Below are 16555 nucleotides of genomic sequence, written 5' to 3'. Positions count from 1 at the left end.
ACTGCACAGTCCATACTGTAACTGTGATTAATTCTTCCATTTTTTGGGGGGACATAAGAACGAGTATTTTCCCTTTTTATACAGTACGAAGTAGTGTTTTATTAACAAATTACCAAAATATACATTTTCACAGCTATTTCTACTTGCTTTTAGAATATTTAGCATCTGATCAATTCAGTCAAACTTTGAACAATTGCATAGCAAGGAATGTAAAACTTCTATTATCATTTTAGAGAAACATACTGTATGTCCTAGGTCGAGTTCAGAACAACATGTAGATAGAACTAGGCAATGCATAACAAATATATCTGACATTTAGAATAAAAATCCAGATTGGCTTCATTCAAGGCATTTCTGCCTAGGCATTTCTGTTTAACATTTGGGCAATAAATGTGGACTTGTTTTCAACATGAAAATTACAAGTGGAGTTTAATGTGCTACAAATGGTGTTATTTAAATATTTTACATTCAAATAGCCACACTAAATCTTTGGAATAAATTCACATTATACACGATCAGAACAATAAATAAGACCGATGTTTTAATATCCTAGACCATGGTACATTGCATAGTGTATCACAAGTAGTTGAGCACTGAAGGGTACTTTACAAATAAAGTTATTTATTATTATCTCATATTTAGGAGTGTTTGGATAAAAATGTTGACAGTTAAAATAATAACACTAAAAAAGTACAGTTGCATGAAACAAATGTATTGTCTCAAACAACGCATTTACTTTCGGTGGATAGGGTTTTCAAGAGACAATGCTGAACTCCCCTGCAAAACCTACAGAGTTTTCCTGAAAGAACAAAAGTTCAGTAAAGGCACCCAAATAAAAGCTAACGCTTAGAAGTGACAGCACATTCACATTGGCACTCAGGGGTCCACAAAGGACACGGCGATGTAGCGGGTGCCAGCAGTGACTCGCAGGCCTTCATGGTAGTGGGTGAGCCGTCCGGGGTGCATAAGGGCCCAGCCTTTCCGCGGTGCCTCGACAGAGCAGTTATAACGTAGGAATCTGCATCCCCCTCCCTTCCACAATAAAACAAAACAGATGGATGAAGTCAGAGAAGGTATATCAACTTGGAGATTTGCACATGGAGAAATTTCAACTTTCCAAGGACTTAGTTATGCTGCACAAGAGAACACTAAAGGATTTCATCAAAACTACTTATAAATAACATTGTTAACATTAGAGCCAGAGTAACTGTGCCAAAAGCACTTTGTCTGAAAACTAACCAGAATTTGCACGTATTTAAGTCAAACTTTGAAAGATGCAGGGTAATGGAAAGGATGCAATACAAACATCTTCTAAAAGCTCTTCAAATGAAGGTTATTGTCGTTCACATGCAAAGGAGAAAGAAAGCATCACCACAAACTATTTAGGGTCAGTTTCAGAAAAAAACATACATTAAACATTTAGCACTAACACCATCTTAAACCCATTAATTGGCAGGCAATGGAGGAACAAGGACCTTTTTCCTTTTGTAATTTCCGCCAACATTTTCCACCTCTCCAAAGTTCAGTTTTCCTAATTTCTGCTTATGTTCTTGCTTCCAGTAGGCTGGAAAGAGTCAATCGAGACATGTCCTCTTAATCATATCTGGCCAAGTTGTTTACCCAACCAGGACGTTTTTGAAAACCTACACAAGCTTGCAGGAGAGTGCAGGTACCCAAGTTACCTCAAGGTGTCACAAAAGCACAACGATGTAAGGCAACCCTATCCACCCACACTGGATGGTGCCAATTCACACCTTCTACCATAGTCCCATCACTGTCAGTCTGCCCCAACTGAAGATTCTAACTCCTGATCACGATGATGCAGCTTAACTGCGTGGCTACCGCTTTCAGCATCACTCACCACCCGGAGATAGGATCTCAAGGCAAAAGATGATGTTTATGTTTTTTAGGAAACTCACCCTGTAGTAATTGTAGTAATGAACAAAAATATTATGAAAACATCCAAAGCAACTAAGAGCATACATGCATTCCTAGTTCAAATAAGTTGATTCACAAACTATAGAAAGATTTCAGTAAAATGAACAGCATTTTTTTCCCACAATTTCCTCTGTTCAAATAACACAGCACATTACTGGATATCCTAATTTTAATAGATGTTAATAACTGGATGCAGGGTTCGAATTATAGAGGCGCCTGAGGATGCTGGGATTTTAAGGACACCCCCACATTACAAATAGTAACGTAAGTGAAGCCTTACATAGCAACGTTTTTGAAAGCCAGTCTTTGAAGGCTAACTCCCCATGTCAATAATTAATTCGAACCCTGGTGGGGTGGAGAAACAATCGGCATCCTCATACAAACACACTCACCTGGTAATCAATCTGTTTTTGATTCAGTGCAATATTTACAGTAAATGTGGAGGCGTCATGGTGTGGCCTTAAAAGGGGCTGCTCATCTGGCTTATACCTAACTACAAACGCCAATTCAAACTGAGCCTGCAAACAGAGAGACAGACAGACAACACCATAGTGATGCAAGAGTCATGCAGCATTCAAGGAGCTGGGAGGGCTGCCAGGACAGGCCATGTGCCCCTTGACCTTCTGGCAAAACTCTGGCTAAGAAAAAGAAAGTGGGCTCACCGATCCAGCATTCACTACCAAAGAAGAGACAGGAAAGAGGGCAAAACACCTTAATCCTGTCAGAAATTAACTGGTGTTTGTCGGGGTTACCTGCCAGTTCACTTGCACCCCGTACTAATTTTTACCTGATAGTCAGTATCTTTGCTGTTCAGAGCTATGTTAATAGTGAAAGTAGATGCGTCATGGTGAGGGGTGAGCAGGGGCTGCTCATCAGGTTTGTACCTCACCACGAAGTTGAGGTGAGAGGTACACTGACAAAAGAAGAGACGCATGTCAGGGTCAACATGGTATGCCACAGAGGGACCCCGTGCTATTCAAAAATTCGATTAAAATATATTGATTTTTTTATCATTATTACCACAATCAAGTTAATTTGATTAATGTAGACAGCAGCAATTACTGTCATACAAATTGAGGACATGTAGAGTGGTGTACACATTTGTTAAGTGTTAAGTATTACATTTTGTGAGACAAGAACCAGAATGTACATTATTTGCAACCACACAACCAATTTAAACATGACTGTAAAATAAAATGTACTGTAAAGCTAATGTATGAATTGTCTCTCATTCTTTACATTCTATTGATATAATTCAGGAGATAAAATTGTCATTTAGCAGTAGGATATTTCAAAACAACAGACATTTCTTATGGATCGTTTTCTGGTAACTTAATGAAAATATTTGTTTTTTCGCTGTGCATATGATTTTACTGGCAGTGGTTAACTTATATTGACACAAAAAAATGAGCACAAGTGTTTTTAAAAACGATACCTTCGTGTAGTATCCAGGGTACATTTTCTCTGTGATTGGGGCAACATAATCCAACAGGATCTTATGCCACTCTTTCTGATAATTAATTTGAGTCATGTGGATATCAATGGTTGGGACATTCTCGTAGCCACCCTGAATCCTTGTGTCCTTTAGGAAAAAAGATAATATAATGAAATGATACACTGTTCCCCATATTCCATTTACCAGTTAATACATGTACATTTAAAGGTGTGTTTGCTAAGCTAACAGTGTAGGCTTAGCAATGCTCAAGCCACACCCACCCCTCTTTTAGCCTTGCTGTAGCTTTATGTTTTTTGGTCAAAATGACAAGACAATATGATTTTATAATAAAAACAAATAATATTTATTCAATTATATGGGGAAATCCCTTTTTATCCTAAGCATTATTAGGGGAAAGTGTGAAAAGATTAATGGTGGCGTCATACAAAATATTTTGACCCACATGTTCAAAAAAGCTGATAATTTTTATATCGATTGGCATTAAACCCATCAAAACAGCAACTACAAGACGAGACAAGCGAAAACAACTTTCAGTAAATGTTCCCATATGTGGGAAACAAACTTGTTGATGTCTCTTTAAATGACAATGTAACTCGCTACATTGGTTTAGGAAAATATATACGTACTGTATTTCCACCACCTGACCACTGTCCAAAGTTTTCCATTTCTTCAACAATGTGATCACATCCAGTAACAGATAATATTGGGAACCAGTACACATCAGGGCAAGGCTGGAAGGAAAAATGTTCAATGGTTAACAATTAAGCAACCTCACAGGTTCAATGAGTGGATGATAGGCAAGGAATTTCTACTGTGTTTCAAAAACCATGAAAAACACATCTCATCTTTGTTACTCTGAAGGCCAACTTGGTGCATGAAAAACTGTCAAACTCTGAATGGTTATCCATTTATAGAAAAAGAGAATGGGTTTGCCTTAGTGGTTCAATAAAAGACACGTCTGTAGCCAGATAACTTTTTGAGCGATTATTTATTTATATGTATTTCACTTGCTAGCCAGTCAGCAATGTCAGTGACTACGTGTTAAAGTGGAAGATAAAACATTAACTTGTTTATGCCTGCATGTTGCACATTTTAAAATGGAATCGATATTCATATAGACTTTCCATTATAGAGCCCATCCCTTGTGGTTATCTGTGTGTCAGTAGGCACTGAAATGCTTTTCAAACAAATACTCACGGTTTCAATCAGTTTGTCTCTCATTATCTTTGTGTAGTTCTCATGGATGTAGCGCTCCTCCCAGTCCTAAAGAAAATGCAAATAAACAATATACACATGCATTAATATATTTTTTCAATAGATTGTACATGAACAGGTTACACTTTCTGTTCACATGATGATCGAGGACAATGACCATCTAACTGTTGCAAACGGATTAATTTTTCTGCAGTTCTAATTACTACATAAGAACTAACGTACAATAGGCACTAAATGTAGACAATCAAAAACATACGTAAGTTGCTCTGGAAAAGAGGGTCAGCTAAATTACCAAAATATAATGTAATGTAACACATTTAGATGTGTGAGGCACATGATGCTGTCTCTGGCTGAATTCATTTGAGAGGACATTTAGTTTTTCTTCCCAACTACCCAATTCTTACCATAGGGTTTTCGAAGATCTGCCATAGGTCATTGTGGAGGTGAGTCATCTGATAGTTTTCTGTGGACAGCAGCCTTCCAAAGGTGTGCATATTGGTAACATACATGAAGACTCCCTGACAAACAGAGTTCAAGATAAAGCATTTTTCAAACCTAATTTTAAAGCTACAGTGACATTGACATATGTAATGGGGCACTACAAAAGGGGCACTGACCCACTGAGTTACACTTACTTTTAAATTGAATTTGGACACTAAGGTATTATTTTATTGTCATGTATTGTTTTGCACCCAAAATGAAATGGATCATTGGAATAATCAATCGCGGCTTTCCAATACTGACTTTGTTTCTGACGTTGTGACAGAAAGCCATGTCCATGTCCATGTTGCCGAAGCTAAAGAGGTCGTTAGCTGAGAGCTCCTCACGAAGGACACTGGCCTTCACCATGTACACCTTGGTCAGGTAGGGGACATTCCACACACCTCTGTAGAGACAGCAAATGTTATGTTTGATGGTCCGTAATACTGTACATGTTACTGAAAGCTCTTTCTACAACAAGGCTATAGTATTGGTATGGAACTTGTAGTAGTGCCGTCCAGTTAACCAAAATATGACCTTATAGTGGGAAATTACCCTGCCCTGGAACAGTCATGACAGAAAACGCACTCTCTTGATAAAAAAACGAAGTTCGATATCATTTTATTGGTATTACGTAAGGAATACAATGTGTTTGACTTACACTCTGCGTCTCTGCACTATGTCGACATAGTCTTCTGACCTAGCGTAGTAGCCGTCAGCACTCAGGGCTCCCCAGAAGTTGGTCCATAGACGGCCTTCTCTAGTGATCATGGGTGCAATTACAGGCCTGAAATGTGACAGGGAATGATTCATTACTCCACAATGAAATCAAGCTGACCTTGAAAGCTTTGTTCATTCACCCAAAAACATGTGTACATAAGTTATTTTTAAGAGAAAAGTCATAGCATGTGTCACCAGAGATTTGGACTGTGGGGAGTGATAATAGACAGGCTCATATCTGGGTGCTTACTCATTTTGCTCTATGAGAATTTTTAGGGTGTCCTTGTTCTTCAGAACCACCTCGATATCCACACTGAAGAAATACTCACAGTCCTTGTCCTGTCTGCACATTTCACTGGGAACAAAAATACAGGGAACACAATAAACACGTTTCAAACCAAATTTGACTAATCACTCGAAAGGGCTAGCTTTTATGTGTGCATCCAAAACTAGTATGAATGAGAAAGCAGAGGTGACTTACAAGCCGAGGTTGCGGGAGGTCTCTCTGTCTATGTTTTCTTCTGGCCCAATGACCTTTACATCCAGGTAGTCTGTCCCATGGTCCTTCAGAAAAGAGTTGACCTGTCCCTCGTGATGCTGCTCCTGGAAGAGGGTACACAAGTTAGTTAAGACAGGATGCAAAAGTAGTAATTATTCTGCTGCAACAATCTCAGTCACATTCACTCATGGGGAAGACGAAAAGGATTTAAGCCCACAAGATGCTGGTGGTTGAAATTAAACAAACCTTACTACAGACCTACAATCATGGTTGTGGGAATCTGTTAACTTACAATTTAAATGATTGATATAACCATTAATCCTGGAAGAGTTAAACTTCTAAGAATGCCTCACATTTATCTGGACAAAAATCCATTTCAAATGCTATGACACATCTTTTGCCCTCTAACCTAGAGCAGGATACTCTCCTGAAGGTTGTACCACAGAGAGGAGGACAATGTCAACATTCCAGTCTTGTTCAGCCCAACACTCCTTCAGTATAAATGGTACAGAATATACATTATTTTGATAACAGATTAAATATATAGATGTTATGCAAAACATTTTTTATCCCCTGCTGATTTTGTACGTTTGCTCACTTTTTTTTAAATAAATTGATTTGCATTTTAATGAGTGAAATAAGTATTTGATCCCCCTCAATCAGAAACATTTCTGGCTCCCAGGTGTCTTTCATTCAGGTAATGAGCTGAGATTAGGAGCACACTCTTAAAGGGAGTGCTCCTAATCTCAGCTTGTTACCTGTATAAAAGACACCTGTCCACAGAAGCAATCAATCAGATTCCAAACACTCCACCATGTCCAAGACCAAAGAGCTGTCAAAGGATGTCAGGGACAAGATTGTAGACCTACACAAGGCTGGAATGGGCTACATGACCATTGCCAAGCAGCTTGGTGAGAAGGTGACAACAGCTGGTGCGATTATTCGCAAAAGGTAGAAACACAAAAGAACTGTCAATCTCCCTCGGTCTGGGTCTCCATGCAAGATCTCACCTCGTGGAGTTGCAATGATCATGAGAACGGTGAAGAATCAGCCCAGAACTACACGGATTCATTCACTGTTCAAATAAAACTAACATTAAAATTATAGTTTGATCATTTCTTTGTCAGTGAGCAAACGTATAAAATCAGCAGGGGATCAAATATTTTTTCCCCTCACTGTATTCAAGACTATTTTAGTTTTTTTAAATGGCAATGTTATATATATTTTTTAACAGCCTGTTATATACAGTTGTGCTCAATGGTTTCCATACCCTGGCAGAAATTGTTAAATGTTGGCATTGATTTTGAAAATATGATTGAACATGCAAAAAAAACGGTATTTTATTTAAGGATAGTGATTATATGAAGCCATTTATTATCACATAGTTGTTTGGCTCCTTTTTAAATCATAATGATAGCAGAAATCATCCAAATGGCCCTGATCAAAAGTTTAAATACTCTTGAATGTTTGGCCTTGTTACAGACACACACACACAAGGTGACACACACAGGTGAAAATGGCAATTAAATGGCAATTAATTTCCCACACCTGTGGCTTTTTAAATTGTCAATGAGTTTGTTAGCTCTCATGTGGATGCACTGAGCAGGCCAGATACTGAGCCATGGGGAGTAGAAAATAACTAAAAAGACCTGTGTAACAAGGTAATGATAAAGATGGAAAAGGATATAAAAAGATATCCAAAGCCTTGCAAATGCCAGTCAGTACTGTTCAATCACATATAGAAAGTGGAACATTCGGGGATCTCTTGATACCAAGCAATGGTAAGGTAGACCAAGAAAGATTTCAGCCAAAACTCCTTGACGAATTGTTCAGGATACAAAAAAAACCCCACAGGTAACCTCAGGAGAAATACAGGCTGCTCTGGAAAAAGACGGTGTGGTTGTTTCAAGGAGCACAGTACAACGATACTTGAACAAAAATGAGCTGAATGGTCGAGTTGCCAGAAAGAAGCATTTACTGCGCCAATGCCACAAAAAGCCTGGTTACAATATGCCCAGCAACACCTTGACACGCCTCACAGCTTCTGGCACACTGTAATTTGAAGTGACGAGACCAAAATAGAGCTTTATGGTCACAAGTGGTTCATTGAGGTTTTGGGGGTGTGTGAGCTCTTAAGGCATGGGGAATCTTGTGAAAATTGATGGCAAGATGAATGCAGCATGTTATCAGAAAATACTGGCAAACAATTTGCATTCTTCTGCACGAAAGCTGTGCATTGGACACTCTTGGACTTTCCAGCATGACAATGACCCTAAGCATAAGGCCAAGTTGACCCTCCAATGGTTACAGCAGAAAAAGGTGAAGGTTCTGGAATGGCCATCACAGTCTCCTGACCTTAATTTCATCAAGTCACTCTGGGGAGAACTCAAACGAAGCGGTTTCATGCAAGAGTGACTAAAGACATTGCATGACAAATGATGAATGGGCAGCTATACCACTGCAAGAATTCAGGGCCTGCATAGAAAACTATTACAAAAGACTGCACACTCATTGATGCTAAAGGGGACAATACACAGTATTAAGAATATGCAGACTATTAAACAGGTTCATTTTTTTCTTTGTTGCCATGTTTTGTTTTATGATTGAGCCATTCTGTTATGACCTACAGTTGAATGTGAATCCCATAAGAAATAAAAAACGTGTTTGGTCTGCTCACTCATGTTTTCTTTACTAATGGTACATATATTACCAATTCTCCAAAGGTATGCAAACTTTTGAGCACAACTGTATTCTGAAATTGGCAGCCAAATCTTGCCACCAAAGAGAGTTTGGGGAGCTTTCGTTACCTGTGGCCCAAAGTTTTTCCTGATCTGGTAAGACAAACTAATCAACACCAGACTCTGATATGATTGGCCAAACTAACCAACACCAGATTCTGATATGATAGGCCAAACTAACCAACTCCAGACTCAAGTTTTAGGCAGTGGCTTATTAATAAATCAGCTGTGAAAACCATATGAAGACATATGGTTTATATTTTATAAACATTTACGACATTCACTTTTTCTCATGAACACAAAAAATGTGCCATAAATGGCTTAAGTCTATCAAGTTAATATGTCATGTGATTCATGCAATTATAGTGTAAATTGAAGAGTTTATAAATAAGTTATGTAAACTGACATTTTGTCCTGAAATCTCTAAAGATTTGTAAATCTGTAGAGGTCCATTGTAAATGGCTAATGCTCTGGCCCGGTATGATAAGCTAACTGCCCTAGTTACTTGTCACAGAGGCCTGTTAGGACACGTTTAAAAAGTGTGGAGGAAGAAAACCCCAAGAGGTTAGAGGGCTGCAAACAGTGTTATCCAAACATACACTGGAATCAAAAGGGAAAAATGTAATTATACACAGTCATAGAAAATTAGATGTGGGACCGATTGGTACTCCGTTATAAAGTTTATTTCTCTCACCTGGTTGTAGATGAAGAGTTTGAGTCGGTTTCGGGGGTATTCCAGTTTTGTGCAGGCGCTCAAAGAACACACTGACAAAGGGGGTGGGCTGCTGGATGAAGATTCCAATAAACCACCAGTGGTATTCACTTTCCTGTACCCGTGAAAATGTTCATTTTAGAAAGAATAAATTAAATCATTGTCATGTACATTGCATTTTACTTTCATCAGAAATAAACCTTTCATACAGGGGAATAATGACCAATATCTAGGATTTGACAAAGTATATTAATAGCTTGAAGTAACTGTTGGACTGTCGCTCTATTCACTTGACTCTCTCACTCAGGGGAGAACAGTTTTGAGCTAGTGCGAGTGCAACGTTTTAGGGTTACATTCATGTCTCTCCACTAAAGCAACTTGATAGAACTTTGTGAATAGAAATGTTCTTTGTGAAACACTAATTCTATCATAGCGAAAACACCAAACAGGGAAACCCAACTGACTGTGGTAGATACCGTACACATTTAAACTGATAAATGTCAGTTGCAGGTTTTATAGTAAAAATGTTCAAATCTAACCCATAGATGGCTTGTGGGCTTAGTGCAGAACTCTCAGGACAGTCCAACAATAAGTTCAAGTGATTCATGAACTCTGACAAATTTTAGATATTCGTTATTATTCCAGCAAACGATACGATGATGGCAACAACATGTATCCTCAGTTATACGTTCCTTGTTAAAATAAAGGCTTATAAAAAAGAAACGCTTTCAAAATATTCCTCAATATACATAACTGTATCACCTGAATATTTTCCATTAAATGAGCAACCCACCTTTAGTCCTGAGAGTGGCCTTAGGTCCTCAAGACACCCACTACAACCAGTCTCAAATGTCCACACTTTTGGGATGTAGTTGCCCAAGTAGTTAATCTGGAGCTAAAATCAATAAAAACATTTACAGTTAGTAAATTCACAGCAAATTACAGTTAGTACATACATTTTAAAAACTTAGGTGGAACAATCACACAACATGGTAATAGTGCAACACTGTTTTCAGAACATCATGATTATTTTTAGGTCTCACATTTACATTCGGTGTATTGACACTGGACAAAAGTTGGTAGGTTACCTTGGTGGGCCCGTTGCCGTGAACAATGACAGGCAAAGTGTCATACAACACATTTCTGGCCCGAACTCGCCCATCCTCAAACTTCAATACCACTTCATCTGTGAATAAACACAAACACCAAAACATCAGTACCACTCGTGCAACAATTCTGAAATTATTTTACAAAGCGCACCCTAAAATGCAGAATTACTATTGTTAAAAAAGGCAAAAAGTATTTTGTTGTCAAATGCAAAAGCTGCACACTTCCTGTCCTCCACTGCATCATCAAGATGCAATAATCTCTCAAGCAATGGCAGACAGCGCCAAAACAGCGCCAAGACAGCGCCAAGACAGCGCCAAGCAAGATCCCTCTAGCATCTCCTTGTTACTCAAATTCTACTCAGTTCTCTCAGTTTTTGTTTATGTGATATAAAACAAGCAGTGTATATTGAAGAATCACTGTGCCATCTAATTTCATCTTTAAAAAAAGATCCCAAAGTATATTTTTTACATCTTCCATGAATTAAAGTTAAACTTAAAGAGTGCAGGAGGGAGTTAAATTCTACTAACTTTCACAAGGTGGGAGCAAATCAGGGATATCCCCTATAAGGTTATGTTCAAATATTTTTCCTAAACTGAGCCACTTTGGTGTTGCTGTTGACAATACAGCTTTTCATTCAATATGTGAACACAAGCATCATCTCTCAATCCATCTTAAAAATCTTATAATACAAGTCTCTAGCTATAAACAGAACGGCGTTGCTGTCCAGAAGGTTTACTCAGCACACCCAACTGCAGCTGTTTAAAAAGGTTCAACACATCCGCCCCTGTGCTTTGGTGGCGTCTGGGAAAAGCGTGGAGGGAGCTGTCCCCTCCCCATTCCCTCTCTGGTCTACGTGAGCTCAGACACATCTCTCTCTCACAGCGAACGCACACATTCCTGAAGCTTGCTCAGCCTCAGTCAACGACGGCCAGGAAAGAGAGGTAGAGAGAGGAAGAGAAAGACAGGAAGTGAAAGAGGAAGGAAGAAAGAAAGACACTGGAAAAGAGAGAAAGGAAGAGGAAGAGAGAGAGAAAAGTAGAAAGCAACGGCTCAGAGCAGTCTGCCAGTTGTCCAAAAGGGGGCTGCTTGTCACTGGAAGCCTAAGGCCCAAGGATATACCAGTACTGCTCAAAATGACCTTCTGCAACACATACATAGACTGTCCTCCACCAAAGCCTCAGTCTACCAATCACAACTAACACAGACTGGAGGGTAAATGCAGTTAACCCTTTTCTTTTTAAAGTCTCCCATTACATAACAGAAAAGGTGATCACTGAAACAGTCATTTTAAAGCCTCAGTAATAAGAGAGGGGATTTTAAAGCTCAAGTCAGCAGTTTCAGTGGTGCAGTGGAGTTCTCATTAGAAAATGCTGACATGCATGTGAATACGTGTTGGCAGATGGTTTGCAGGACATGAACTGGTAGACATTGGAGAGACATGCTCTCAGTCTGAATGTATTAAAAAACTCACCGAGGGATCCATAAAGATTCTGAAACATTCTGCATTTGTTGTCCAGTGTTATATTGATCGATTTCTGAAAAGAAAAACATATTATATAACATATTAATGACCCTATAACGGCATGAGGATGTATGCAGTGTTACAGTACAACATACAGACATTGTGCATTGGAATTTTAGTAATTCCGCATACGTTCAAATCCAGAGCAACTTACAGTTAGTGCATTATCCTTAAAATAGCTAGATTGGCCCACTACTCAACTCAGTAGTAGTAAGTATTCCTTATTAAGTGAAGTAGTGGAGCAGAAAAAAGTGTAGGTAGAGACCTGTGGTAAGAAAAGTTTTCTTATAGAACAATAAAAGGACCAGAACAAAGGTAGATTCCTACCCTTTTCTCTGGGTTGATATAGATCTTGGTGAAGAAAAGTTGATCACTGTCATTGTCTTTCCCTGACCAGTCAGATACCATCTCTTTGAGGTTAGGAACATAGCCAATGAATCCTAGGGACAAAGACAAAATATGACAAAGACTATAAAGACAAAAAAAATTAAATACTAGAAATTGAAAACAAATGGTCAATATAATCAATGCTCTGTTCATCTGATTTGTTTTCTGACTAGAACTCAACAGCGCTTAAAAAACATGAAGATGACCTAAACTGCCAATCACATAATAAATAATAAAAAAATAATACAAAAAGCCAAATCCCACTTTCTATGATGGGTACAATGATTGAGGGTTGAGATAACTTCTAACTAGACAGCAGTAAGTCAATGTTTAAAAAGCAATGCACTACGTTGACATTCGTTTTTAACATACCCCCTGACCCCAAGAACCTCTTTCCCTCTCTAACATGGGGGTATTTGTCCTCCAAGTGTCTGTCAGGCCAGATTAGGGTCTCTGCAGAGAAGACCACCTTGTGGTTTGTCTGCTGGAACTTCTTCAGCAGTTCTTTGGGACCGGAAGCAAAGACAACATCATAGCTGTGGGAGAAAAGTAAAAGCTTTTAAGAGCCTCATTGTTCAGAGCTGAACCAGATGTAGGGCTAGTGTAGTTTTGATATTCAACCATTCATACTATTCTAAGTGTGATTATATTCAATCTAAAGATGCTGTATCTTAACTGAAAGCACTGACATGTAAACACTGCACCTGTATTAAATGATGTGGTTAAGATTGAAGGCAGAGTCAAGGCTACCTGTCGATGAAGAGAACAACTTTATCTTCCTCCATGTTCTGCAGAGCTGCTTTGAGTAGGTTTACTTTCTGACCCCCTCCTGGAGCAGTCATATAGTCCCCACCATTCCATGTATCCCCATTGCCAAGCACCTTCCAAGACAAATAGAACAACTGCAACCACATTCTCCACAACAAAGAGCAGATAGTTAAGACAGTTTCTAAAAAGGCTTGCTTCCAATCAAGACTTTGATATTTGTCAGAGGTAGAAATTAATGGCTGCCAAGTCAGTAGGACTGAGGCGTTAGATTAGTGTATTTAGTCAGTACTTTCCATACCTTGACCGTGTAGTTAAAGTGCCGGGCCGATCTCATGAAACGTCTGAAGCCATCTGTCTCTTTGGTCGCAACAGTCAAAACTAGAAGGTTGTCTGAAGACAAAACAATGTTTAAGTATATAACTAACGTAAGAGTTGGCCTGTGTAGTTTGGGCATGGTTAAATGACATGAAACGTTATGCTCATTTGTGTAAATATCCATGGTCTCTGAGAACGTGCTCAATGAAATGTGTCAAGCTATGTCATTAGTATATTTCATTAACAATAATTTTCTTTAAAACTGTTAATCATAAAAATATAGTATGACATTACATTAACAATACGTTAATAATTTTCAGCATAGACATGCAATGTATGAAAAATAATATTCCAACGTTCTCAATCATTTCCAGCATAATGTTGTGCACATAGTAATCTTCCAACAAACTTTTATTTTGCTCTACCGTAAATGCTACAGTACCAGCCAGTAACATAATTACTCAATGCCTCCTTCGTCTAATGTAGTTCAAACTCTCATCAAATCCATATTGTCAAGTAGTAACAGACCTATATCTGTTTAGCATTATTTGGTAAATAGAACAAATATCAGCCATAATCGGAATTGAATCGAAGGCAACCCCCGTCCACGTCAGCGATGTGGAAATCTCGAGAACGGCCGGCGCAGAACTGGGTGCCCGCAATAAATAGTTTTGATTCATGTGCAAGTTATAACAGCGTAACAACAGTTAGCGTTTCATCTAACATTTACAATGGAATGGTGTCATGCAAGTTTGCTTGTTATTTCAGCAGCCCTACCTTCTGCTAGTTCTCGCTGTTCTTTACAACGTGTCAGTGCAAAAACCGCACACAACGATATCCAGGCCAAGATAAAAGCAAAAGCTCTCATTTTCAGTCTAAACCTTCACCAAACCTCGAGGTACTCTTTTATACCAACATATGAATCAAAAAGTAGAGTAGCTCTCGGTTTATGTGTCGTCTGATTTCATTGACACAATATAGTAGTAGTCCTACAAATCAGTATCAAGGCAAAAGAGCAAACCCCGCCCAAAATAGAGGGACAGAGATTTACTAGGGGTACGTGTTTGTGTGTGTGCGTGTATGTGGGGGGGTGGTCAAACCTTTTTGGGATGAAGATTTTTTTTTTGTCTCAAGCATTTGATGTATTTATGTTTGTTCAGATTGACAAATACTAATTCCATCATGGTACTGAAAATAGAAATCATGTGCAAGTGAAAGTTTGAGCAAGTTAAATTGCTCAAATTTGGTCATCATAGAAGTTATGATTTTCTTATTGGTTGTATGGTGCTGAATGGCACTAATACCTGAAAATATGTTTTATATATTTTGTATAGTTATTAAACGTTTGGAACATTGGATTTCCCCCTAGCTGATCATTGTCTGCAGCCAGCTCTGATGATAGAGGAATGAGACAAGCAGGACAGTGAGTTTGGCCATAGTGGTTAGGTATGAAAATATTTTTTTTAATTTAGAAAAGAAAATATCCACACATTTCAATACATTTGAATCTAATCTAAAAGTTGCAAGAAAGATAAGCTTTTTTTACTGATGGCTGGAATGAACCTTAAATTCATGCTAATTGTAATCTAATTAGATAAAAGAAATCAAAGAACAATTAAAAACAGTATTGTTTTTCTCAACTGTATAGGCACAGGTGAGAAAGAAAGGATATATTTGCCTGTTTGCTCAAAATTACCCTCCAAGATTTCTTTCTACATTTTACCAAAAAAATGACCAATGTGTCTATATTTCATGATTAGTTTGTGTTCATAGTTGTGGTTACTTATTGTATGATCCTTTACTGTAGTTCATGTAAATCACCATTACTGACAGTAACCTGAGCGGTTCCTCATTAGAGTAACATTGACATTGATAATAAAAACCTGATGTAGTTCAGTATGTTAATATAAGTGACAAACTTAAAACCAATTGAGGAATGAATTTGTTACACCTATGTTCTTGTAAAGACAGAACTCGATGAAAGAGCCAGTTGATTTTGCTGATATGGTATGATTCCACAGTCAACTTATATAGGGTCCACACACATCACCCCCTCTTTTCAAGATTCGGTTCAGGATGTCAAATGTTAACCCATTGCTCCCATTCACATTTCAACAAAATTAACAGTTTTATTGTTTCCAAAGCAACCAATTTTCCATTTTAGTTTCTGGACTGCTACTCTAATTGATATTCCATTTCTGGCTCCTAATGGAGACTGCATCTTAAAAGGCTCTTGTTTAACTGTAGATCTTTATGTTTTTATGACTTTGCTAATACCGGAGCATTCTGAAGCATTGTTTGTCTATGCCCCCACACATTCCCTGGGCAGTTTGTATCCTAGAAGCTAAATTCAACTATTATACTTAATGGTTAGATGTTCAATGGTCAAATTCAAGGAACAGTCAATTCAATTTTGTACCTTGGGTTATAGAAAATGTAAATAACAAAATTATCTTCTTCTTCTTATAGGAATATCTGCAAGTGACAAAGATTAGAGAGCACTGGTGCAATGGTAAATGTACTTGCTCATGTTCAGAATGGTTAGCAGCTGTATTTTGTAAGTATTGTCAAATTGGAATGTTCTCATGGAAGAGCAAGGTAAAGGCATGAGCTATTCAGTCTTGATAAAAGTGATTAGCTCTGCTCTGATGTGGATTTAATTGGCATACAGTGATACAACTTTCATAATTCTCTA

General features: G+C 38.2%; 1 protein-coding gene across 1 annotated transcript; it reads right to left on the bottom strand.

The window, feature by feature from the left end:
* Positions 1-79: 79 nt before the first annotated feature.
* On the bottom strand, positions 80-14886 carry plod1a (procollagen-lysine, 2-oxoglutarate 5-dioxygenase 1a). Its single transcript, XM_010875690.5, is given in 20 exon segments — positions 80-1032; positions 2726-2851; positions 3374-3520; positions 4021-4125; positions 4592-4657; positions 5014-5127; positions 5354-5495; positions 5751-5876; positions 6060-6164; positions 6291-6412; positions 9741-9791; positions 9793-9873; positions 10552-10653; positions 10847-10944; positions 12340-12403; positions 12718-12830; positions 13150-13313; positions 13528-13658; positions 13844-13935; positions 14638-14886. Coding segments are annotated over 20 exon segments (2196 nt in total). The 5' UTR covers positions 14729-14886; the 3' UTR covers positions 80-876.
* Between the last annotated feature and the right edge of the window lie 1669 nt (positions 14887-16555).

This window comes from Esox lucius, chromosome 12, assembly GCF_011004845.1.
Source record: "Esox lucius isolate fEsoLuc1 chromosome 12, fEsoLuc1.pri, whole genome shotgun sequence".
Classification (NCBI taxonomy): Eukaryota; Metazoa; Chordata; class Actinopteri; order Esociformes; family Esocidae; genus Esox; species Esox lucius.
Note: the sequence above shows the minus strand (reverse complement) of the source record. Positions and strands in the feature narration are given on the sequence as shown.